General features: G+C 40.5%; 1 protein-coding gene across 2 annotated transcripts in view; it reads right to left on the bottom strand.

Annotated features, from left to right (window-relative positions):
* Positions 1 to 25,485, bottom strand: part of CAMKK1 (calcium/calmodulin dependent protein kinase kinase 1) — a 558,925-nt gene that overhangs the window by 351,559 nt on the left and 181,881 nt on the right. For both annotated transcript variants that reach the window (XM_077296496.1, XM_077296497.1), the window contains exon 2: positions 24,145 to 24,646. In XM_077296496.1, coding sequence (XP_077152611.1) covers positions 24,145 to 24,540 — 396 coding nt within the window. In that variant the 5' untranslated portion in view covers positions 24,541 to 24,646. The remainder of the gene's footprint in view (positions 1 to 24,144; positions 24,647 to 25,485) is intronic.

Here is a 25,485-nt window from a genome sequence, read left to right as displayed (position 1 = left end):
TGATGACGTAGCGGTCTCGCGAGACCACTACGTCATCATCTCGCAAGACCGCAATGCAGTCTTGGGACTGGAGCGTTGCGAGCAGCATCGGTAAATGCCTCGGGTGGATCCGGGGGCCGACGGAAGGTGAGTATATAACTATTTTTTATTTTAATTCTTTTTTTTAAGAGATATGGTGCCCACATTGCTATATACTACGTGGGCTGTGTTATATACTACGTGGGCTGTGTTAGATACTGCGTGGGCTGTGTTATATACTACATATCTGTGCTATATACTACGTGGCTGGGCAATATACTACGTGGCTGGGCAATATACTACGTGGCTGGGCAATATACTACGTCGCTGGGCAATATACTACGTCGCTGGGCAATATGCTATGTCGCTGGCCATGATCAAAGCTCCCAGCACAAGGACCCGAACCAATGAGAACAAGACAGGGAATATTAGTAATTTAGTTTATTGATAGATAGCAATAGTGACAATCATTTATTGATAACAATAAAATAAACAATAATTAAAATACATATATTAATAATTTACAAGAAGTTGTGCACATTAAAAACCGCAAGATCATAGGGCAAGCCAAATACTATAAAAATACATATGGCAATTGATCCCAATATACATACTAAGAAGGAATTAGAAAAAAGGAAAAAAAAAAAAAAAAAAATGTATATATAAAATAAAAAATAAAAAATAAAATTATGTGTAGTGATAAAATATCATAAAACACAGCAATTAATTCACTCACAAATCTCAGGGTGGTCACAAGAAAAAATATAATGTATATAAAGTGCTATGTGCAACAATTCACCACCAAAAACTCATAAAGTATAAAGAGATGGCCAAAAGGCCAAAGAAGTGCAATGTGCCAATGTAAATGGGAAAATGCCAGAAGGCCAAAAAAGTGCAATGTGCCAAGGTAATTAGATATCAATTACTTACAATGATAAATAGAGGGAATGACCCCAGGCTGCCAGCGGTTTGATATTGTGCACCCCGACGCGCGTTTCAGACACGCAGTCCTTCGTCAGGGGTAATGACATTTGACATTACCCCTGACGAAGGACTGCGTGTCTGAAACGCGCGTCGGGGTGCACAATATCAAACCGCTGGCAGCCTGGGGTCATTCCCTCTATTTATCATTGTAAGTAATTGATATCTAATTACCTTGGCACATTGCACTTTTTTGGCCTTCTGGCATTTTCCCATTTACATTGGCACATTGCACTTCTTTGGCCTTTTGGCCATCTCTTTATACTTTATGAGTTTTTGGTGGTGAATTGTTGCACATAGCACTTTATATACATTATATTTTTTCTTGTGACCACCCTGAGATTTGTGAGTGAATTAATTGCTGTGTTTTATGATATTTTATCACTACACATAATTTTATTTTTTATTTTTTATTTTATATATACATTTTTTTTTTTTCCTTTTTTCTAATTCCTTCTTAGTATGTATATTGGGATCAATTGCCATATGTATTTTTATAGTATTTGGCTTGCCCTATGATCTTGCGGTTTTTAATGTGCACAACTTCTTGTAAATTATTAATATATGTATTTTAATTATTGTTTATTTTATTGTTATCAATAAATGATTGTCACTATTGCTATCTATCAATAAACTAAATTACTAATATTCCCTGTCTTGTTCTCATTGGTTCGGGTCCTTGTGCTGGGAGCTTTGATCTTCACCTTCTAATGGTTTTCCATTACAATTAGCACACAGGGGGTGATCCATTAACTATGGTATATGGTATATATTACATTTAATTTTATAATATTAATTTTATAATATTATTAATTTAGAGTTTGGTGTCACTACTGTGTTTTTCTAACTAATATGTCGCTGGCCAATATACTACGTGGCTGGGCAATATACTACGTGGCTGGGCAATATACTATGTGGCTGGGCAATATACTACGTGTCTGTGCTATTTACTACGTGGCCTGTGCTATATACTATGTGGCTGTGCTATATACTACGTGGGCTGTGCTATATACTACGTGGCTGTGCTATATACTACGTAGCTGTGCTATATAGTACGTGGCTGTGCTATTTACTACGTGGGCTGTGCTATATACTACGTGGCTGTGCTATATACTACGTGGCTGTGCTATATACTACGTGGCTGTGCTATATACTACGTGGCTGTGCTATATAGTACGTGGCTGTGTTATATACTACGTGGGCTGTGTTATACGCTACTTGGCTGTGCTATATTTCTCTGCTGTATCTGTGCATCATGAATCGTGGTATGTGTTAAAGTGGGGGGCCCACTGAGACTCATTCGCCGGGGCCCTCAAAAACCTGGAGCCAGCCCTGGCTTCACTGATTGGTCACGCCCGGCTGCGAACAATCAGCGACAGTCGCAGTCCGCCTGCGAATTGGCGCGGAATTTGAACCATGCTTCGCTAATTGGTCACGCCCGGCCGGCTTAATCCTGTGTATAAATTGCATTATTCTGAAAACTTCATAAATAAACTACATACATATTCTAGAATACCCGATGCGTTAGAATTGGGCCACCATCTAGTTCTTTTTATAAACTTTCATATCTCATTTATAAACTAGACTTCCTTTTTTTAAACATATGATTAATGATACAGATTCTTGTCATGTCACTGCATTGTTACTGTTTTGCTCCTCGGGGTGGAAAAATCTTTTTCTTCCTCTATACTATGAAATACAACCTGTACTCACATTCCCTAACAGCTCAATGTATTATTAGGTTGATTTCCAAGCAAAGGGGCACTAGTTCGAATATAGAAGACGATTTCCCAAGAAAAAAGAAACAGCATCATCCAGCTCATCAATAGCTGTAGCTCGCCCAAGAAAATTGCCAAACTGCATCATGTAAATGCCATGATAGTTGGAAAAATATAAAATGAAGTCCGTCCATCTATTCAACATGTTGGCTCATAATAAGGTCTATCAGTTGTGGTGCAACAAACACGGCAGTGGAGGTGGCTCGTATGCTTAGTAATAGTGAGATCACAGACATCCATGCAAGCGCCGTGCAACGCACGCTACACAAGTCTATAATCGTGGCTCAAAAAAAGATGATAAAACCTTGACTTCAATATCATCATTAGAATAGTTGGCTCGAGTTTGCAAAAAAGTACAAAAGGTGAACAGTAGAAGATTGGAAATGGGTGATTTGGAGCGATGAAACGAAAGTCAATAGACTACGCTCTCATGGATGCAAATGGGTCTGGAAGAAAAAGTGGCTAAAGGAACGAAAAATTAAATGAACTGTCAAGTTCAGTGGAGGAAGCCTGATGATATGGGTTTGTTTCACAGCCAAAGGAATTGGATACTTGACCAGAATCGATGGTGGTTTCAATGCTCAGCTGTATCTGAGTATCCTACAAGATGAGTTACTTCATACACTAGGGTACTATGGGTATGAAAAGGAGGACTTAATGTTCCAGAAGGATAACGACCTGAAGCATACTTCGAGAGTGGTGAAAAAATGGGTCAATGACAATGAAGTAGAGGTGTTGAATTGGCTCCTACAGTCCCCAAACTTCAACCCAATCGAACACTTGTGGGTAGAGTTGAAGGAAAAAACTGTATACATACATAAGTGAGTTGACCAGTATGCAGCAACTTTGGGAAAATATAGAAGAGACTTGGGATCAGATTTTGGTCAAGAAATGTTTGAATCTGATGGAGAGCATGCTGACAATTTCTGTAAACGTTAAAAGCGCAAGATACTTAGTTAGCGTTTTTGATCAAAAAGTGAAAAAGTATTTAGGTACACCTTGACGTAGTTGGATGTTTTTTGCGCTCATTGATGTAAAAAAACAATCACCAAATACCTTACTTTATAATGTTTACTTTAATATTGGAGCTCATGTATTCATTAATGGCAGTTTGCTGACACATCATGTATGTATATGTTTGTATATTGGTCACATAGCATATTTGTGCACATTTCATTAATACTGAAGGTGTGCGGGCCCTATTTGTTTGTAGTATACATTGGAGGATGTGGCCCCTTCTAGGACTGAGCACCTTTATCTATATATCGTTCCCAGACAAGGTCAAAATTGCAAGCTATGCCTGTTTTTTTTTTTCACTTCCCATTCAGATGAGGCCTGGGTTGGCACATGAATAGGTAGGATATGAGTGATAGGGACCATCCAGATTTAGGTACAAAATACAAACATACATACAGTTAGGTCCATATATATTTGGACAGAGACGACATTTTTCTAATTTTGGTTATAGACATTACCACAATGAATTTTAAGCAAAACCATTCAGATGCAGTTGAAGTTCAGACTTTCAGCTTTCATTTGAGGGTATCCACATTAAAATTGGATGAAGGGTTTAGGAGTTTCAGCTCCTTAACCCCTTCACCCCCGGAGCTTTTTCCGTTTTTCCATTTTCGTTTTTCGCTACCCTCCTTCCCAGAGCCATAACTTTTTTATTTTTCCGTCAATTTGGCCATGTGAGGGCTTATTTTTTGCGGGACGAGTTGTACTTTTGAACGACATCATTGGTTTTAGCATGTCGTGTACTAGAAAACGGGAAAAAAATTCCAAGTGCAGTGAAATTGCAAAAAAAGTGCAATCCCACACTTGTTTTTTGCTTGCCTATTTTGCTAGGTTCACTAAATGCTAAAACTGACCTGCCATTATGATTCTCCAGGTCACTACGAGTTTATAGACACCTAACATGACTAGGTTATTTTTCACCTAAGTGGTGAAAAAAAATTCCAAACTTTGCAAAAAACAAAACAAAACAAAATTGCGCCATTTTCCGATACTCGTAGCGTCTCCATTTTTCGTGATCTGGGGTCAGGTGAGGGCTTATTTTTTGCGTGCCGAGCTGGCGTTTTTAATGATAGCATTTTGGTGTAGATACGTTCTTTTGATCGCCCGTTATTGCATTTTAATGCAATGTCGTGGCGACCAAAAAAACGTAAATCTGGCGTTTCGAATTTTTTTCTCATTACGCCATTTAGCGATCAGGTTAATGCTTTTTTTTTATTGATAGATCGGGCGATTCTGAACGCGGCGATACCAAATATGTGTAGGTTGGGTTTTTTTTTTATTGATTTATTTTGATTGGGGCGAAAGGGGGGTGATTTAAACTTTTATATTTTTTTTATTTTTTTCACATTTTTAAAAACTTTTTTTTTTTACTTTTGCCATGCTTCAATAGCCTCCATGGGAGGCTAGAAGCAGGCACAGCCCGATCGGCTCTGCTATGCAGCAGTGATCATAAGATCGCTGCTACACAGCAGATTTGCAGGTGTGCTGTGAGCGCCGACCACAGGGTGGCGCTCACAGCCACCGGCAATCAGTAACCATAGAGGTCTCAAGGACCTCTATGGTTACCTTCCTGACACATCGCCGACCCCCGATCATGTGACGGGGGTCGGCGATGCGCTCATATCCGGCCGCACGGCCGGATGCGGTAGTTAAATGCCGCTGTCTGCGCTTGACAGCGGCATTTAACTAGTTAATAGCGGCGGGTGATCGCGATTTCACCCGCCGCTATTGCGCGCACATGTCAGCTGTAAAAAACAGCTGACATGTCGCGACTTTGATGTGCGCTCACCGCCGGAGCGCACATCAAAGCGGGGGTCCCGACATGTGACGTACTATACCGTCACATGTCGGGAAGGGGTTAACAAGTGCCACCCTGTTTTTAAAGGGACCAAAAGTAATTGGACAATTGACTCCAAGGCTATTTCATGGACAGGTGTGGGCAGTCCCTTCGTTATGTCATTCTGAATTAAGCAGATAAAAGGCCTGGAGTTGATTTGAGGTGTGGTGCTTGCATTTGGAAGGTTTTGCTGTGAAGTAAACATGCGGTCAAAGGAGCTCTCCATGCAGGTGAAACAAGCCATCCTTAAGCTGCGAAAACAGAAGAAATAAAACATCCGAGAAATTGCTACAATATTAGGAGTGGCAAAATCAACAGTTTGGTGCATCCTGAGAAAGAAAGAAAGTACTGGTGAACTCATCAATGCAAAAAGACCTGAGCGCCCACGTAAGACAACAGTGGGGGATGATCGCAGAATAATCTCCATGGTGAAGAGAAACCCCTTCACAACAGCCAACCAAGTGAACAACACTCTCCAGGAGGTCGGCGTATCAATATCCAAATCTACTATAAAGAGAAAACTGCATGAAAGTAAATACAGAGGGTTCACTGCACGGTGCAAGCCACTCATAAGCATCAAGAATAAAAAGGCTAGACTGGACTTTGCTAAAAAACATCTAAAAAAGCCAGCACAGTTCTGGAAGAACATTCTTTGGACAGATGAAACCAAGATCAACCTCTACCAGAATGATGGAAAGAGAAAAGTATGGCGAAGGCGTGGTGCAGCTCATGATCCAAAGCATACCACATCATCTGTAAAACACAGCGGAGGCAGTGTGATGGCTTGGGCATGCATGGCTGCCAGTGGCACTGGGTCACTAGTGTTTATTGATGATGTCACACAGGACTGAAGCAGCCGAATGAATTCTGAGGTATTCAGAGCCATACTGTGTGCTCAGATCCAGCCAAATGCAGCCAAACTGATTGGTCGTCATTTCATACTACAGATGGACAACGACTCAAAACATAAAGCCAAAGCAACCCAGGAGTTTATTAAAGCAAAGAAGTGGAATATTCTTGAATGGCCAAGTCAGTCACCTGATCTCAACCCAATTGAGCATGCATTTCACTTGTTAAAGACTAAACTTCAGACAGAAAGGCCCACAAACAAACAGCAACTGAAAACCACCGCAGTGAAGGCCTGGCAGAGCATCAAAAAGGAGGAAACACAGCGTCTGGTGATGTCCATGAGTTCAAGACTTCAGGCAGTCATTGCCAACAAAGGGGTTTCAACCAAGTACTAGAAATGAACATTTTATTTAAAATTATTTAATCTGTCCAATTACTTTTGGTCCCTTTAAAAACAGGGAGGCACATGTTAAGGAGTTGAAACTCCTAAACCCTTCATCCAATTTTAATGTGGATACCCCCAAATGAAAGCTGAAAGTCTGAACTTCAACTGCATCGGAATTGTTTTGTTTAAAATTCATTGTGGTAATGTCTATAACCAAAATAAGAAAAATGTTGTCTGTGTCCAAATATATATGGACCTAACTGTATACACGATGTGTCAGCACACTGCGATTATTGAATATATGAACTCCAATATTGCTGTGTTAAAAACAAATGGTACATGGTTAGTGTTTTTTGATCAAAGAGCGCAATACCCTACATTCTTAACGTTTACAGCAATAGTGGAGTTCAAGTATTCATTAATTGCAATGTACTGACTCATAGTTTATGTATATGTTAAAGAGAATGTATCATCAGAAAATGACCTTTGATTAACCCCTTTACCCCCAAGAGTGGTTTGCATGTTAATGACCAGGCAAATTTTCACAATTCTAACCACTGCCCCTTTATAAGGTTATAAGTCTGGAACGCTTCAACGGATCCAGATGATTCTGACACTGTTTTCTCGTGACATATTGTACTTCATAATAGTGGTAACATTTCTTTGATATTACTTGTGTTTTTTTGTGAAAATTTTGCAATTTTCCAACTTTTAATTTTCATGCCCTTAACTCAGAGAGATGTTATACAAAATACTTAATAAGTAACATTTCTCACATGTCTACTTTACATCAGCACAATTTTGGAAAAAAAATTTTTTGTTACGAAGTTATAAGGGTTTAAATTTGACCAGTGATTTCTCATTTTTACAACATCATTTTTTTTTAGGGACCACATCACATTTCAAATCACTTTGAGGGGTCTATATGATAAAAAATACCCCAAAGTGACACCATTCTGAAACCTGCACCCTTCAAGGTGCTCAAAACCACATTTCAGAAGTTTATTAACCCTTCAGGTGCTTCACAGGAATTTTTGGAATGTTTAACCCCTTCATGACCGTGGGATTTTTCGTTTTTCCGTGTTCGTTTTTCACTCCCCTCCTTCCCAGAGCCATAACTTTTTTATTTTTCCATCAATTTGGCCATGTGAGGGCTTATTTTTTGCGGGACGAGTTGTACTTTTGAACGACATCATTGGTTTTACCATGTCGTGTACTAGAAAACGGGAAAAAAATTCCAAGTGCGGTGAAATTTCAAAAAAAGTGCAATCCCACACTTGTTTTTTGCTTGGCTTTTTTGCTAGGTTCACTAAATGCTAAAACTGACCTGCCATTATGATTCTCCAGGTCATTACGAGTTCATAGACACCTAACATGACTAGGTTATTTTTTACCTAAGTGGTGAAAAAAATTCCAAACTTTGCTAAAAAAAAAAATAAAAAATTGCGCCATTTTCCGATACTCGTAGCGTCTCCATTTTTCATGATCTGGGGTCGGTTGAGGGCTTATTTTTTGCGTGCCGAGCTGGCATTTTTAATGATTCCAATTCGGTGCAGATACGTTCTTTTGATCGCCCGTTATTGCATTTTAATGCAATGTCGCGGCCACCAAAAAAACGTAATTCTGGAGTTTCGATTTTTTTTTCTCGTTACGCCGTTTAGCGATCAGGTTAATGCTTTTTCTTATTGATAGATCGGGCGATTCTGAATGTGGCGATACCAAATATGTGTAGATTTGATTTTTTTTTTATTGATTTATTTTGATTGGGGTGAAAGGGGGGTGATTTAAACTTTTATATTTTTTTTATTTTTTTCACATTTTTTATAACTTTTTTTTTAACTTTTGCCATGCTTCAATAGCCTCCATGGGAGGCTAGAAGCAGGCACAGCAGGATCGCCTCTGCTACATAGCAGCGATCTGCTGTTCGCTGCTATGTAGTAGAAAATCAGGTGTGCTGTGAGCGCCGACCACAGGGTGGCGCTCACAGCTACCGGCGATCAGTAACCAGAGGTCTCAAGGACCTCTATGGTTACAATGGAGAAGCATCGCCGACCTCCGATCATGTGACGGGGGTCGGCCATGCCGTCATTTCCGGCCGCGTCTGTCTGCGTTTGACAGCGGCATTTAACTAGTTAATAGCGGCGGGTGAATCGCAATTTCACCCGCCGCTATTGCGGGCACATGTCAGCTGTTCAAAACAGCTGACATGTCCCGGCTTTGATGCGGGCTCACCGCGGAGCCCTGCATCAAAGCAGGGGAGCTGACATCGGACGTACTATCCCGTCCGATGTCAGAAAGGGGTTAAAAAAAAATGAACATTTAACTTTTTTTCACAAAGAAATTACTAAAGATCCAATTTGTTTTATTTTACCAAGGGTAACAGGAGAAATTGATCCTAAAAGTTGTTGTACAATTTGTCCTGAGTACGCTGATACCCCATATGTGGGGGTACACCACTATTTGGACGCATGACAGAGCTCGGAAGGGAAAGAGCACCGTTTTAGTTTTGAATGTAAAATTGGTCGGAATTGAGATAGGACGCCATGTCACGTTTGGAGAGCCCCTGATGTGCCTAATCAGTGGAAACCCCCCACAAGTGATACCATTTTGGAAAGTAGATCCCCTAAAGAACTTATCTAGATGTGTAGTGAGCACTTTGAACCCCCAAGTACTTCACAGAAGTTTATAACGTAGAGCCATAAAAATAAAAAATATTTTTTTTCACAAAAATGATCTTTTCGACCCCAATTTTTTATTTTCTCAAGGCTAGCAAAAGAAATTGGACCCCCAAACGTTGTTGTCCAATTTGTCCTGAGTACGCTGATACCCCATATGTGGGGCTAAACCACTATTTGGACGCATGGCAGAGCTCGGAAGGGAAGGAGCACCTATTGAGATAGGATGCCATGTCGCGTTTGGAGAGCCCCTGATGTGTCTAATTAGTTGAAAACCCCCACAAGTGGCCCCATTTTGGAAACTAGACCACCTAAGGAACTTATCTAGATGTGTTGTGTGCACTTTGAACCCCCAATTGTTTCACTAAAGTTTATAATGTAGAGCTTTGAAAATTAAAAAATCATTTTTTTCCACAATTTTTAATTTTGCCAAGGGTATCTGGAGAAATTGGACCCCAAAAGTTGTTGTACAAATTGTCCTGAGTACTCTGATACCCCATATGTGCGGGGGAACCACTGTTTGGGCGCATGGCAGAGCTCAGAAGGGAAGGAGTGCCATTTTGGCATGCAGATTTTGATGGAAAGGTCTGCGGGCGTCACGTCAAACAGTAGAAACCCCCTCACAAGTGACCCCATATTGGAAACTAGACCCCCAAAGGAACTTATCTAAATGTGTTGTGAGAACTTTGAACCCCCAAGTGTTTCACTAAAGTTTATAACGCAGAACCGTGAAAATAAAAAAAATAATTTTTTTCCCACAAAAATGATTTTTTAGCCCCCAAATTTTTATTTCACAAGGGTAACAGGAGAAATTGGACCGTGAAAATAAAAATCTTTTTTTTTTCCACAAAAATGATTTTCAGCCCCCAGTTTTGTATTTTCCCAAGAGAATCAGGAGAAATTGGACCCCAAAAGTTGTTGTCTAATTTGTCCTGAGTAAGCTGATACCCCATATGTGGGGGGGAACCACCGTTTGGGCTCATGGCAGAGCTCGGAAGGGAAGGTGCGCCATTTGGAATGCAGACTTAGATGGATTGGTCTGCAGGCGTCACATTGCATTTGCAGAGCCCCTGATGTGCCTAAATAGTAGAAACCCCCCCACAAGTGACCTCATATTGGAAACTAGACCCAAGGAACTTATCTAGATGTGTTGTGAGAACTTTGAACCCCCAAGTGTTTCACTAAAGTTTATAACGCAGAGCCATGAAAATAAAAAATAATTTTTTTCCCACAAAAATGATTTTTAGCCCCCAAATTTTATTTTCACAAGGGTAACAGGAGAAATTGGACAGCAAAATTGTTGTCCAATTTGTCCTGAGTACGCTGATACCCCATATGTGGGCGTAAACCACTATTTGGGCTCACGGCAGAGCTCGGAAGGGAAGGAGCACCGTTTTACTTTTTCAATGCAGAATTGTCAGGAATTGAGATCGGACGTCATGATCGGCCCCTGATGTGCCTAAACAGTGGAAACCCCACAATTCTAACTCCAACCCTAACCCCCAACACACCCTTAACTCTGATCCCAACCCTAATTACACCCCTAACCCCAACACACCCCTAACCCTAATCCCAACCCTAACCACATCCTTAACCCTAATCCCAACCCTAACCACACCCCTAACTCTAATCCCAACCCTAACCCTAACCACACCCTTAACCCTGACACACCCCTAACCCAACCGTAAATCCAAACCCTAACCCCAACTCTAGCCCCAACCCTAACCCTAACTTTAGACCCAACCCTAACCCTAACTTTAGCCCCAGCCCTAACCCTAACTTTAGCCCCAACCATAACCCTAACTTTAGCCCCAACCCTAACTTTAGCTCCAACCCTAACCCTAACTTTAGCCCCAACCCTACAGGGAAAATGGAAATAAATACATTTTTTTATTCTATTATTTTTCTTAACTAAGGGGGTGATAAAGGGGGGGTTTGATTTACTATTTATAGTGGGTTTTTATAGCGGGTTTTTATGTTTGGCAGCTGTCACACATTAAAAGACGCATTTTATTGCAAAAAATAGTTTTTGCATCACCAAATTTTGAGAGCTAAAATTTTTCCATATTTTGGTCCACAGAGTCATGTGAGGTCTTGTTTTTTGTGGGACGAGTTGATGTTTTTATTAGTAGCATTTTCGGGCACATGACTTTTTTTTATCGCTTTTTATTCCGATTTTTGTGAGGCAGAATGAACAAAAAACAGCACTTCATGAATTTATTTTTGGGGGGCGTTTACACCGTTCCGCGTTTGGTAAAATTGATCAATCAGTTTTATTCTTCGGGTCAGTACGATTACAGCGATACTATATAGTGTCAGATCGCTGATCTGACATTTTGCACAGCACTGTGTCAGATCAGCGATCTGACAGGCATTGAAGGAGGCTTGCCGGCGCCTGCTCTCAGCAGGCGCTGACAAGCCACCTCCCTGCAGGACCCGGAAGGACCCCACAGCCATCTTGGATCCGGGGTCTGCAGGGAGGAGACCATAAAAGACCCTCGGAACAACGTAAACACATCGGATTGTTCTGAGGGTGTCAGGGAAGTACGCAGGGAGACCCCTCCCTGCGCGATGCTTTTCTATGCCACCGGAACGCTGCAATCTTGTTTGATCGCAGTGTTGCGGGGTTAAAGTGCCGGGTGTCAGCTGTGATAATCAACTGGCACCCGGCCGCGATCGGCCGCGATCCCCATGGGAGCATGGCTGATTGAATGTGACATACTATTCCGTCCATGGGAATTAGGGCCCGGGTCACATGGACGGAACAGTACGTCCAATGGTAGAAAGGGGTAAAATGCGGTTTCCCTGTTAAATATATTTAACCCTTTCATGACATGCTAAGTACTAGTATGGCGCATGTCGTGTCTCACCCTTTGATGTGGGCTCCGGCAGTGAGCACACATCTTTCCCGGCACATGTCAGCTGTTTTGAACAGCTGACATGTGTCTGTAACATCCGCCCGTGGAATCTCGATCCAACCGCGGCTATTAACCCGTTAAATGCAGTTGGCAAACACTGACGACGGCATTTAACATGCGCTTCCGGCAATCGCACCAGAAATACGCCCATCGGTGACCCCGTCACGTGATCACGGGTCACAGATGGGTTGGCATGATAACCAGAGGTCTCCTGGACACCTCTATGGTAGTCACTGCTGGATTGCTATGAGCACCGCCCGATGGTCCGCACTCATAGCAAGTGAGGTATTCCGCTACATGAAGGTGATCTGATAATCGTCTGTATGTAGCAGAGTTGATCTGGTTATGGCAGCTTCTAGTCTCTATTTTGGCCAAGATATGCAAGCTCAAAACCCAACATCAAGGGTACTCACGCTTGCGAGTCCTATCACTAATATAGTAGCAAAGCCACAAAAGAGGACTGAAAATCCTCTAAAAAGTAAAAAATGCAGCTGAAAAAGGGGCAGCACCGCTTACCTGCCCAGGTCTCTGAACAAATGCACTACAGGATGCAGCCAGCCCATGTTGAAAAGATGTTGGCAACACAGGTGCAAAATACCAAACAGACAGCCACTCACAGCCTACCAATTAATGGAGGGGGTGACTGCTTGGTCTCCCATGGAGACTACTGAAGCATGCCAAAAGTAAAAAAAAAAAATTAAAAAATATTAAAAAAATTAAAAAATAAAAGTTTAAATCACCCCCCTTTCAAAATAAAACAATTAAAAAAATCAAACATACACATATTTGTTATCGCCGTGTTCAGAATCGCCCGATGTATAAAAATAAAAGAATTAGAATTAACCCAACCGCTAAATGGCGTAACGAGAAAAAAATGAAAATGCCAGAATTACGTTTTTTGGTCGCCGCAATTGCATTAAAATGCAAAAATGGTATCATTAATAACATCATCTCGGCATGCAGAATATAAGACCTCACCCAACTCGAGATCACGAAAAATGGAGACGCTATGGATATCAGAAAATGGCGCAATTTTTATTTTTTTTTTACAAATTTTTGAATTTTTTTCACCACTTAAATAAAAAAGAACCTAGACATGGTTGGTGTCTATAAACTCATAATGACCTGGAGAATCATAACAGCAGTTCAGTTTTAGCATTTGGTGAACATGGTAAAAAAACAATTTAAAAAAATGTTGTGGAATTGCACTTTTATTGCAATTTCACAGCACTTGGAATTGCTTTCCCGTTTTTGAGTACATGATATGGTAAAACCAATAGTGTAGTTCAAAAGTACAACTTGTCCTGCAATAAACAAGCCCTCACATGGTCATATTGACGGAAAAATAAAAAAGTTATGGCTCTGGTAAGAAGGGGAGAGAAAAACAGAAACACAAAAACGAAAAAGGGCTTCTTCTCAAAGAGGTTACAAAAATGTTGTAAATGTTTTCTTCCCACATTACAATCTTTAATAAAGATAAAAATTAGTAATCTTGCAATTTTCACATGGCCACAGGAGCTTTTTTAGACTCGTACTCCTCGTTGTTTCGGGAAATCCACATGTACTGCAGCCACAATGAATAGACTCCGACCCAATCTTTTATACTAAAGCAGCTAACAAGAGTACGCAAAGGCCATTGTGAACGAATGATGAGCAGGGTCAGCTGTGACAGAACATATTGTGATTGGAGGATCCTGTGTTATCAGCTGAGGACAGAGGTATTATCTGTCGTTGTAAGACTGCCTCTGATGATAAACTGCTGTAATCTCTTTCTATATGTACATATGAGCAGAGATGCTGCCTTTGTCTGTACATAGTGATTCATGTATAGCTTGCCAAGTACTGCTCATATAAGAGTGTGGTGGCCCATTCTTGCACAGGGGCCCACCAGAGGATTCCCCTGATCTCCTGTGGGCCAGTCCAAGCCTGTGTAAGAGTCTAAAAAAGCCTTAGTAGTTAGTGTGAAAATTAGAAGATTACTAATTTGATATTATAGTAAAAACCATGATTTGAAACAAAAAAGCAAAATTTTAAAATGAAAATACATATAACACAGAAATGTAGTTTAAACAATAAGTCATTTTCTGATGACACATTCTCTTAAATCATATGTTTTTCTGACCCATTTAATTTTCCGAATTTTATTTTACAGCATAACATGTTTTGACACAAGTACTCTACATAATCTTATTTTTGGCCTTAAATCACCTGTTTGGTGAAAGGTGCATCAAAGGACAAATTTTGCAAGATTTCTTCTTAATATGGGTTTATGCACTGCAATAACTGCATGTGGCTATAACCCTGGTCATATGTGATGGCTAATAGCTACATAATACTGAGGATAATACCTCCATTTTACAAACACAATCATGAGGCCAGTGGCTGTGGCACCTCTGCGAGATTTTGGACATATGTGGCTATTACAGTGAGAAAACCCAGAAGATATCAGTTCAGGTATGTAATTTGTAATTTATGTGGATTAAATAAAACTATAGGGCAGTTTACAAAAAGATATTCACAGTTTAGGTCATGTTTGTTCAAATATAGTTGTATATAATTTAGAAAACTCATTTTAAGTGCTATATTAAGGAATCCTAAGTAAATATATGAGGTCCCTTGGTTAAAGAATCTGCTGGTTATGCTAAAAGCTACAGTTTCTTATCCACAATTCAGGACAGTTATCTCACTCAGCTGGTAGATGAACCAAACAGGGGAGGTAATCTGCTGGATCTAGTTCTGTCAAATAGACCAGATACAATTTCAGATCGACAGGTCAGGGAACATTTAGGAAGCAGTGACCATAAGGCCTCTTTCGCACATCCGTGTCTCCGGTACGTGTGGTGACAGTTTTCACATGTACCAGAGACACTGACACACGTAGACCCATTCAAATGAATGGGTCTGTGTACATGTCAGTGTGTTTCCACGGACCATGTGTCCGAGGGCAAAACACGATGACATGTCTGTTTTTTACCGTCAGCACGGGTGGCAAAATATCCCGCACACGTGCACACGGAGAACACACATGGATGTCATCCATGTGACACGCATCGGCGCCAGGAAAGAAGCACTACAGTAAGTATTGTTGCTCGGCGCCGGGTGCTGAAGACGGCTCTCATCATTCTCCCCTGCTCTGCTGGCGATCGGAGCGAGCTGATGTAAAGTAGACATGTTGGAAATGTTATTTATTAACTATTTTGTGTGATATGACTCTCTGATTTAAGGGCATAAAAATAAAATTTTGAAAATTGCAAAATTTTCAACATTTTTGCCAAATTTCCATTTTTTCCACAAATAAACGCAAGTCATATCAAATAAATTTTGCCACTATTATAAAGTACAATATATCACGAGAAAAGAATCTCAGAATCTCTGGGATCCGTTGAAGGGTTCTAGAGTTATAACCTCATAAAGTGACAGTGGTCAGAATTGTAAAAATTGGCTTGGTCAGGAAGGTGAAAACAGGCTTCGGGTGAAGCGGTTAAAAAAGGGCTGGGCGATTTCCTTGATACACATAACATTGCGGGTTATACACTGCTCAAAAAAATAAAGGGAATACTAATATCCCACATCCTAGATATCACTGAATGAAATATTCCAGTTGTAAATCTTTATTCATTACATAGTGGAATGTTTTCAGAACAATAAAACATAAAAATTATCAACGTAAATCACAACTAATATCCTAAGGAGGTCTGGAGTTGGAATGATGCTCAAAATCAAAGTGGAAAATTAAGTTACAGGCTGATCCAACTTCAGTGTAAATGCCTCAAGACAAGGAAATGATGCTCAGTAGTGTGTGGCCTCCACGTGCCTGTATGACCTCCCTACAATGCCTGGGCATGCTCCTGATGAGGCGACAGATGGTCTCCTGAGGGATCTCCTCTCAGACCTGGACTAAAGCATCCACCAACTCCTGGACAGTCTGTGGTGCAACGTGACGATGGTGGATGGTGCGAGAAATGATGTCCCAGATGTATTCCATCGGATTCAGGTCTGGGGACAGGCGAGCCAGTCCATAGCTTCAATGCCTTCATTTTGCAGGAACTGCTGACACACTCCAGCCACATGAGGTCTGGCATTGTCCTGCATTAGGAGGAACCGAGGGCCAACCGCACCAGCATATGGTCTCACAAGGGGTATGAGGATCTCATCTCGGTACCTAATGGCAGTCAGGCTACCTCTGGCAAGCAGATCACTCTCCACGGCGTCTCCAGACTCTGTCACATGTGCTCAGTGTGAACCTGCATTCATCTGTGAAGAGCACAGGGAGCCAGTGGCCAAGTTTGCCAATCCTGGTGTTCTGTGGCAAATGCCAAGCGTCCTGCATGGTGTTGGGCTGTGAGCACAACCCCCATCAGTGGACGTCAGGCACTCAGACCATCCTCATGGAGTTAGTTTCTAACCGTTTGTGCAGACACATGCACATTTGTGGCCTGCTGGAGGTCATTTTGCAGGGCTCTGGCAGTGCTCCTCCTGTTCCTCCTTGCACAAAGGCTGAGGTAGCGATCCTGCTGCTGGGTTGTTGCCCTCCTACGGCCCCCTCCACATCTCCTGGTGTACTGGCCTGTCTCCTGGTAGCGCCTCCAGCCTCTGGACACTACGCTGACGGACACAGCAAACCTTCTTGACACAGCTCGCATTGATGTGCCATCCTGGATGAGCTGCACTACCTGAGCCACTTGTGAGGGTTGTAGAGTCCGTCTCATGCTACCACGAGTGTGAAAGCACAACCAACATTCAAAAGTGACCAAAACATCAGCCAGAAAGCATTGGTACTGAGATGTGGTCTGTGGTCCCCATCTGCAGAACCACTCCTTTATTGAGAGTGTCTTGATAATTGCCAATAATTTCCATCTGTTGTCTATTCCATTTGCACAACAGCATGTGAAATTGATTGTCAAACAGTGTTGCTTCCTAAATGGACAGTTTGATTTCACAGAAGTTTGATTTACTTGGTGTTATATTCTGTTAAGTATTCCCTTTATTTTTTTGAGCAGTGTAGTTAAATTAGTGATGTACAATTCATGGAGAAAAGTTGAATTTGATGGACCTAGGTCTTTTTTCAACCTGTGTAACTATGTAACAATGTAACTAAAGATACTCATCTCCTGGCAAGATTAGAGAGCTCTTACACAGAACTTTTCTCTTTCTAAAGGCCTGGTCCTGCATAACATAAATTACGGTACTTTGATAGTTTCCTTTGGTGGCGCTCCTGGAAAATGTAGCAGTTGTTGCCAGTTATTATGTAATTGTTTTAACTAGAAGAACTCCTAAAGAGATTTTATACTAAAAGAGTAATACATTAGTTATAGTCACAGGGGTACAAGAATTAATAGTGTTCTTTTGATGCTTGACAATAAGAAGGATTTATTAACTCCTTTGTGAGCACATAATGTAGATATATGTTATATAGGTACATGGGATGTATGGATCGGGCTCAGGAAATTAGCCTGTACCATAACCGGAAGATCCCCGAGGCTAACATAGTGGTCCCTAAGTAGAATTAAAAAAAAGAATAAAATAAAAAAAGGTTTAAAAATTATAATAAAAAATATGCAAAAGTGTAAATCACGTTATTTCAATTAAAAAAAATAAATAAAAAATAAACATATTGGGCAATGCAGTGTGCATAAAAACAATAAAGAAATGGAAGCATTTAAACTGAATAGTATGGGCTGAAAAGAAAAAAAAATTAAAGTGCCAGAACTGACTTCTTCTGTCGCCTCACTTTCATCCATAAAAATTCAATGAAAAGCTATCAAAACATCATATGCACCTGAAAATAGTATCAATTACAATGTCAACTTGTCATATAAAAAAGCCCTTGCACAGCTCCATAGAGAGAAAAATCCAAAATTTATAGGTCACACAAAATGGCAACACAAACCCTTTTTTTTTTTTTTTTTTTTACAAAGTCATGATTTTTTTAACACTAAAATATATATATATATAAAAAACCTTTTAAGTTTCGTATTGGCATACTTGTTCTAACCTTATGTATTATATTACTAGGTTACTTTCACCATACAATGAATGCCTTAAAAACAAAATACAAACAACAATGACACTATATGGTAAAATAAATAGTGTTACTCAAAACTGCAACTCGTTCCACAAAAAAATCATCATAATACTGTTGGCCAAACCTGCTAATATCGTTGGGTTTGGCCAATAGTCTAATGTGTATGGGAGCCACAGACAATTTATATCGATCCCTCATGTCTTATTTTGGATTGCTGATCATATTGTCTCATGGAAATAAGCCCTGACCAGACATATTTGGCGACAGGTCTTTCATACGGAATACGGTAAGATCAGATGAATGACGGCTTCTATGTATGGGAGAGACGGCCGAATGATCAGCCAACCCATCAACTGGCTGACAAATATCAAATATGTATGCCGAGGTTAGTTGGAAAGATAAAAGCAAAGACATTGTAGGTATTACAACGGTGAAGCAATTACGTATCACTTTTATTACGAAGAATGAACGTGATACATAGCAGAGTTTCTCATTAACATACTATTTTCAGGTTATTGCAAAAAAGCTTTTATAAACTACTAATTATCATAGGCAAATTATAATTAAGACAATCTGGCTAATGCTCGTGGCTCTGGGGGCCCCTGGACAGATTGCTCTCACTATAATGTTTTGTGCGTTGCCATCGGCGTCACTAAACCCCGGGCAGGGAGCTTTCCTGGAGCTCTGCTGCCAGCAATACAGAGTTGAAGCGCAGCTCCAGGGGAGCTCCTGTCACTGTTTCTGTGATGTACGCGCCAACCACAAGAAGAAATAGAACCCGGAGTGCCAGGTGAATGGGAGCGAGGTGAGTATGCGTTGTTGTTTTTTATATATATATATATATATATATATATATATATATATATATATATATATATATATATATATATATATATATGTGTGTGTATGGGATATGTGCCCATACATAGGAGGCTATGGGGGCACATGCTGTATATAGGAGGCTATGTGGGGGCTCATACTGTGTATAGAAGGCTATGTGGAGCTCATATTGTATACAGGAGGCTATGCAGTGGCTCAAACTGTATACAGTGAGGCTCTGTAAGGGCTCATACTGTATATAGGGAGGCATGCAAGGGCTCATATTGAATATAGAGGCTATGTGGGGCTCATATTGTATACAGAGTGGCTATAAGGGGGCTCACACTGTATATAGCTATATAGCAGGCTATGTGGGGACTCATACTGTATATAGGAGGCTATGTGGGGGCTCACACTGTACATAGCAGGCTATGTGGGGACTCGTACTGTATATAGAAAGCTATGTGGGGGCTCTTCATACTGTATATAGGAGGCTATGTGGGGGCTCACAATGTATATAGCAGGCTATGTCGGGACTCATACTGTATATAGGAGGCTATATGGGGGCTCATTCTATATATAGGTATCACAGAGATACCGCAACAGAGAGAGGTCAGAAAGAACATGCACGGAGTGAAAGGACCCATCTAGAGACGTCAAGGAGCACGGGGCAGCACAGAGCAAGTTTCAGGAGTTGCCCTTCCTATCTCTCCCTAGGGGCAGTACTTCCCTTCCCAACCATCTCGCCATGTGGCTCCTTGGTGGAGCATGACAATAGATGGCGGTGGGTGTACTCGTTCGGTATATAAGGGGATGTCACTAAACTTAATTCTGCTCATTATTAAGCAATATAAATAATATTAATCTAAAATAATAATCCAAAATAATATGTTAATATTAATATTGATTAATTAGGTTCAGCCTATTGGATCGACCTCTATAACAGTCACGTTCTCTCATGTGGCTCCTTAGGAAAACTAATTTCCCATTCCTGCTCCATTATGTATGGTGTTATGTTATGAATAGTGCTGTACATAAGGGAAAAATTGCATAATATATTAGTTGGTACCCACAAAAAAAGGGCAAGACTTGTGGGTGCCCGAGGCACATTGATGGGCATAGGGGGTGAAGGATATTTTGTCTGGGTGAATCAGACAAAAATAGCTACTGTAGCACAATTTGCTGAAAAAGTTAATACTGGCTATGATAAAAAAAAAACTTTAGAAATTGACCATGGAGCAATAATCGAAGGTGATCTGGGTCTGAGTAATGAAATCTTTTTTACATCACGTGAGGAGCAGATGTGTGTGGACTTTTTACCAGAATAGGTGAGACAAAAAAATGCACTAAAGTATCTACTGGGCAATGTTCTGCTGGGAAACCTTGGGCTCTCCATCATTCACATGGATGTTGCTTTCACACGTACAATCCACCTAACATTCTTGCAGAGCGAATAGACCCCTTCATTTCATATGGTTTGAGGAACATGATAAAAGAATTCAAGGTGTGGACTTGGCCTCCAAATACCCCACAAGTCAATCTGATTAAGCATCAGTAGGAGGTGCTGGAAAAGTAAGTATGACTTACCTTGCAATTTACAAAATGGACATACTGTAATCTGATGCTAATGCCTATGTGCCAAAAAACACAGAAACCATCTCATGGTCTTCCCTCTCTCAAACCCTGATCCACATCGTTTTGGGTCCTGTATTTACTTAAAAAATCTTAGCCTTCTACCACTCACCCGTATCCCAGATAAAGATTAACGGCTCCCTTTACTATAAAGAATGGTACTCAGCAAGGTTGCCCCCCTCTTCCCAATGTTGTATATCCTGATAATAGAGCATCTTATGGAGGCCATATGTGGTAATCCTGACATACAGGGAATCAAAATAGAGGGCTCAGAGTATAAGCGCTCTGCATTTGCTGATGACCTGCTAATTTATTTAACTAATCCATATAGCTCGCTTCCTTTCCTGATGTCTGAGCTGGCACGTTTTAGTAGTTGGTCCAATTTTAAGATCAATCTAGAAAAATCTGAAGCCATGAATATTTCCCTACACTTGCAAATGTTGAATATTCTGAAATCTAATTTTTAATTTAAATGGCCTTCAGCTAATCATATTGGGCACCCTTATTTCGGCAGATTTATCAGAGCTGTTTGACTTGAACTTTGGCCAATTTTTGTCACCTTCTTCAGGCCACTAAGGTGGTAATTCCATGACACTGGAAGTCTTTAGACCCACCTTCACTAGAGGACTCGTTTGGGGTGGTGGCTAGAGTTCACCGGATGGAATCCCTGATAGCCCATACACAAGATGCAGCTAACAAGTGGGATTCCTTTTTATCCTCACCAATGTACCAAAATATGCTAAGATAATTTCAATCTTATCCTTCTATGATATTCGATATGCCGGTATCATAGTAATACTCCGTCTGCCTTAGTGATTTGTCCTCATGGTCCCTATAAACATTTTTTCTCTTTTCTCTTTTTGTTATTTAGTTTAACAGGTTGTCTGTCTTTTGCAAACTACTGTTGATACCCTATGGAGTTGTTTGTTTTCATGTAACTAAACAATTCTCTATTTCAGTAGCTAATATGCCATACGGTGTGTTCATATGAACCTCTTGATATGATTGTTTTGGCTCTGTATTATAAAACAATAAAAAAAATTGGAATGAGGAAAAAACCACAAAAACTTTCAGAGGTCTTGATGAAGCTTCAAAAGAATGGAGGTGTGTCGGTAGCAAAATGAGGACCAACACAATATTTGGCAAAGATATTTAATGTTATGAGTAGCTCTACAAAGTTTCTAACAGATATAAAAGAAAAAAAATAGCTGCAAGGAATCTATCAGGCAATTCATGCTGGCCAAACTTCAGGCAGCATAAATTGCAGCCTGGCAGTATGAATGCAGCCACATATATTATTCCCTGAAACGCTCTGGTGTTTTACAAAGTATACTTTGGAGATCCCTCGTATGTATATAGAGAGAGACCTGTTAATCAGCTGCAGCTACTCTTTGAAGAGCCAAATCTTCAAAGAATATTTATTTCTGACATGCCGAAGCGTTTCAGAGAAAATACTTGGCTGCAATTATGCTGCCAGGTAACGATTGATGCTGCTGGAGGTTTGGGCACCATGATTTGCCTGACAGGTTCCCTTTAACTATTTTCTTTTTTTTACATGTGTTACAAACTATATAAAAGGGCACAACATAGATTATATACAGATTACGGCAGTCATAACATTAAAATCTCCTGCTTAATATTATGTCATCCCCCTTTTGTCTTCAAAACAGCTCCATTCTTTTGAAGCTTGGATTCTTCAAGATCTCTGAAGGTCCCTGTGGTTTTGGTACACAGACATTAGGGTCTCTTTGGGTATGTGCACACGATGTCTTTATCAGGCTAAGTTGTCCACTAAGTTGTCCATTAAGGTACCGTCACACTCAGCGACGCTGCAGCGGTATAGACAACGAGCCGATCGCTGCAGCGTCGCTGTTTAGGTCGCTGTAGAGATGTCAAACACAGCAGCTCCAGAACGATGCAGGAGCGATCCTGTGACGTAACGGTGACTCACTTATCGTTCTCACAGGTCTTTAGCTCCATGTAAAATATTGCTGGCATCGTTGCTTTTGCTGTCAAACACGACGATACACGCCGACCTGACGACCAAATAAAGTTCTGGACTTCTAGCTCCGACCAGCGATATCACAGCGGGATCCAGATCGCTGCTGCGTGTCAAACACAACGAGATCGCTATTCAGGACGCTGCAACGTCACGGATCGTTGTCGTTCTCGTTGTAAAGTTGCTGAGTGTGAAGGTACCTTAAGTTGTCCACTCTCTGTACTTAACAGTATAGAATAAAAGACGCTGGCGGCTGAGCCGCTGCAAGAAAGATAGCAAAACTGCCAATGAGGCCGCTTCAGGAAAACAAAGGGTTTCCTGAAGAAGCTTTGCCAAAGAAAACTCAGCGGCTGCACTGGCGTCTAAAAGGTGCCATATGGACATAGTCTTAAATAGCATTTACAGGCTGTTCTGAGTAGAGCTATTAGTGATGTGCATATTTATTAATTTGAAAACCTATCAGAAAAACCCTACAGTGGTGGAAGAGTTGTCCTAATACATTGTATTTTCACATTATAATAAAGGAAAATTACTGTTCAAAATGCTGAGGATACAGCCATATATGTAAATATTGACCAACAAATTCTTGTGGAAAACAAGTTATTATATAAAGTCTAGACATTATACGGTAGATAATATTGGTGGTCAACATCCTCAGTGTGTACATATCAAATGAAAAGCTAAGTCTACATTATTACATTTTTCAAAAAGTCATTTTAGCATAATTAAAAAAAGTCACAAAAGGTTACAACTTAATATTATTTCATAGTATAAAATCTTTAAACGCTGAGTAACTGGAATAACTTCTTATTGTTCAACTGATCATCATCATCAGTTGAATGTTGGCATTCACAGAAAAATTATGATTGGAGAACCAGAAAAACTTCATGTCTCTGGGCCATAAAGGTCTAGCGGGTTTATATGTGAATAACTTTTTTATTTATAAATCTGGCTCAATTGGTTTTGCAACTTTCAATTTTCCATTTGAACATAGAAGTATCTACTATACCACATATGCGGAGAATAGCATAGAGGAATGAGCCTCTCTACTCTAGGGCCTCTTTTATGTTGAACTTTAACATGGGGCAAGCACTGGAGACACATCGAGTTACATGACAGAAGAAAGTACTGCATTTAAAAATGCCATTGTGTAAAGTTGGAGGCTTTACTTCCAAGAGCCAGAAGACTGACAGAGGACAAGAGCAACTTACATCTGAGTCAGAGATAGAGACCCGGTTGGATTCAATCGTTGGCCTTCGGACTATTCGTGGTGAAATGTGCGATGCTGGACCAGTTGCATATGGACCATATCCCTGGTTCTGGGAGGGCAGGCAACCCCCTGTAGGCCTTTCCTGGAGGGAGAATTTTCTGTTTGAAAGTGTAGGTCGAGAAGCGGCTTTTTGGAAACAGCTGAAGTCCCTCTGATCTTGGGAAGAAAGAAACACATCCTCACTAGTTGCAGAGCTCATGCCGTTATTTGTCATGCTGTGCATATCTTCAGAAAAGAGAACATCTGGCCCTTTAGCTTGTTCCTCCACATCTATAGCTGCAACTCTCTCAGCAAGCTCAGTCTGAGTGTCTTTACTTGGGCCACAATCACACTCCATTGCGTCAGTGTGGGAAAATTCCAGCACAGTCTCTAGGGGGCAATACACGAGTTCCCAACTCAGATCAACAGATCTTCTTAATTAAGGCTTTGTGTCCACACAGATTCTGCAATAAAAACGTAAATGTCAATTAGTGACAGCATGATAAAAGAAAACTCTCATTATTAACACAACTAAAATATAAAGCCAATATACAGTCATGATACTTTAGGAGAATTTCCTCCCAAAATATTGCACGATAGGGACCACAATGTACCGCGTTGAAGAAAATATGGAATTAAAGCTGCTGGGATTCAGAGCGTGAGTTTTCATAATACAAGTTCATATACTGTACATATTATCTTAAGCACATTTAAAGCACATGTAAAGACCGTTGTCCACTACCCTGACTTAGTTACTGGTCTTGCATTAAATGCCTAAGCATAATGTCCCTAAACAACCCCATATACCTTTTCTAACAAATGTCATGTAGTTTTAAGCATTTCTGCTTCACTTTCTGACCAATCCTATCAGATCTGCTATCACAGCCATCAATTCCTCTTCAGAATCCTCTGCTCTGTTCTGACTACATTTCCCATTATCCCTTGTTCTTGGCTACAAGCCAGCAGTGAGCAAACTCCCTGTACGTCTGTCTACACCCGTCCCACTCCTCCTCCAGCTTCACACACAAATTCAACATAATGTCAAAGCCCCCAATACCCTTAGTTTGGGTGACACAGTGACGGGGACTGAAAAGTGCGGGAAGTTCAAAGGTTTTTCAGGCCAATCTTCAGCACTCTGGGCAACAAGTCAGAAAAAAACTTTTTATGGGTCATAAATTCATTGATTAATCATTTATTTATTTTTTATTGATGAATTCTTAATGTTTTTTTAATTATGTATTATTAAATTAATATGTATATGGTATCCTTAAGAAATATTGCAGCCTACTTTAATGAATTTGTC

Source organism: Ranitomeya variabilis, chromosome 3, assembly GCF_051348905.1.
Source record: "Ranitomeya variabilis isolate aRanVar5 chromosome 3, aRanVar5.hap1, whole genome shotgun sequence".
NCBI classification, from domain to species: Eukaryota; Metazoa; Chordata; class Amphibia; order Anura; family Dendrobatidae; genus Ranitomeya; species Ranitomeya variabilis.
Note: the sequence above shows the minus strand (reverse complement) of the source record. Positions and strands in the feature narration are given on the sequence as shown.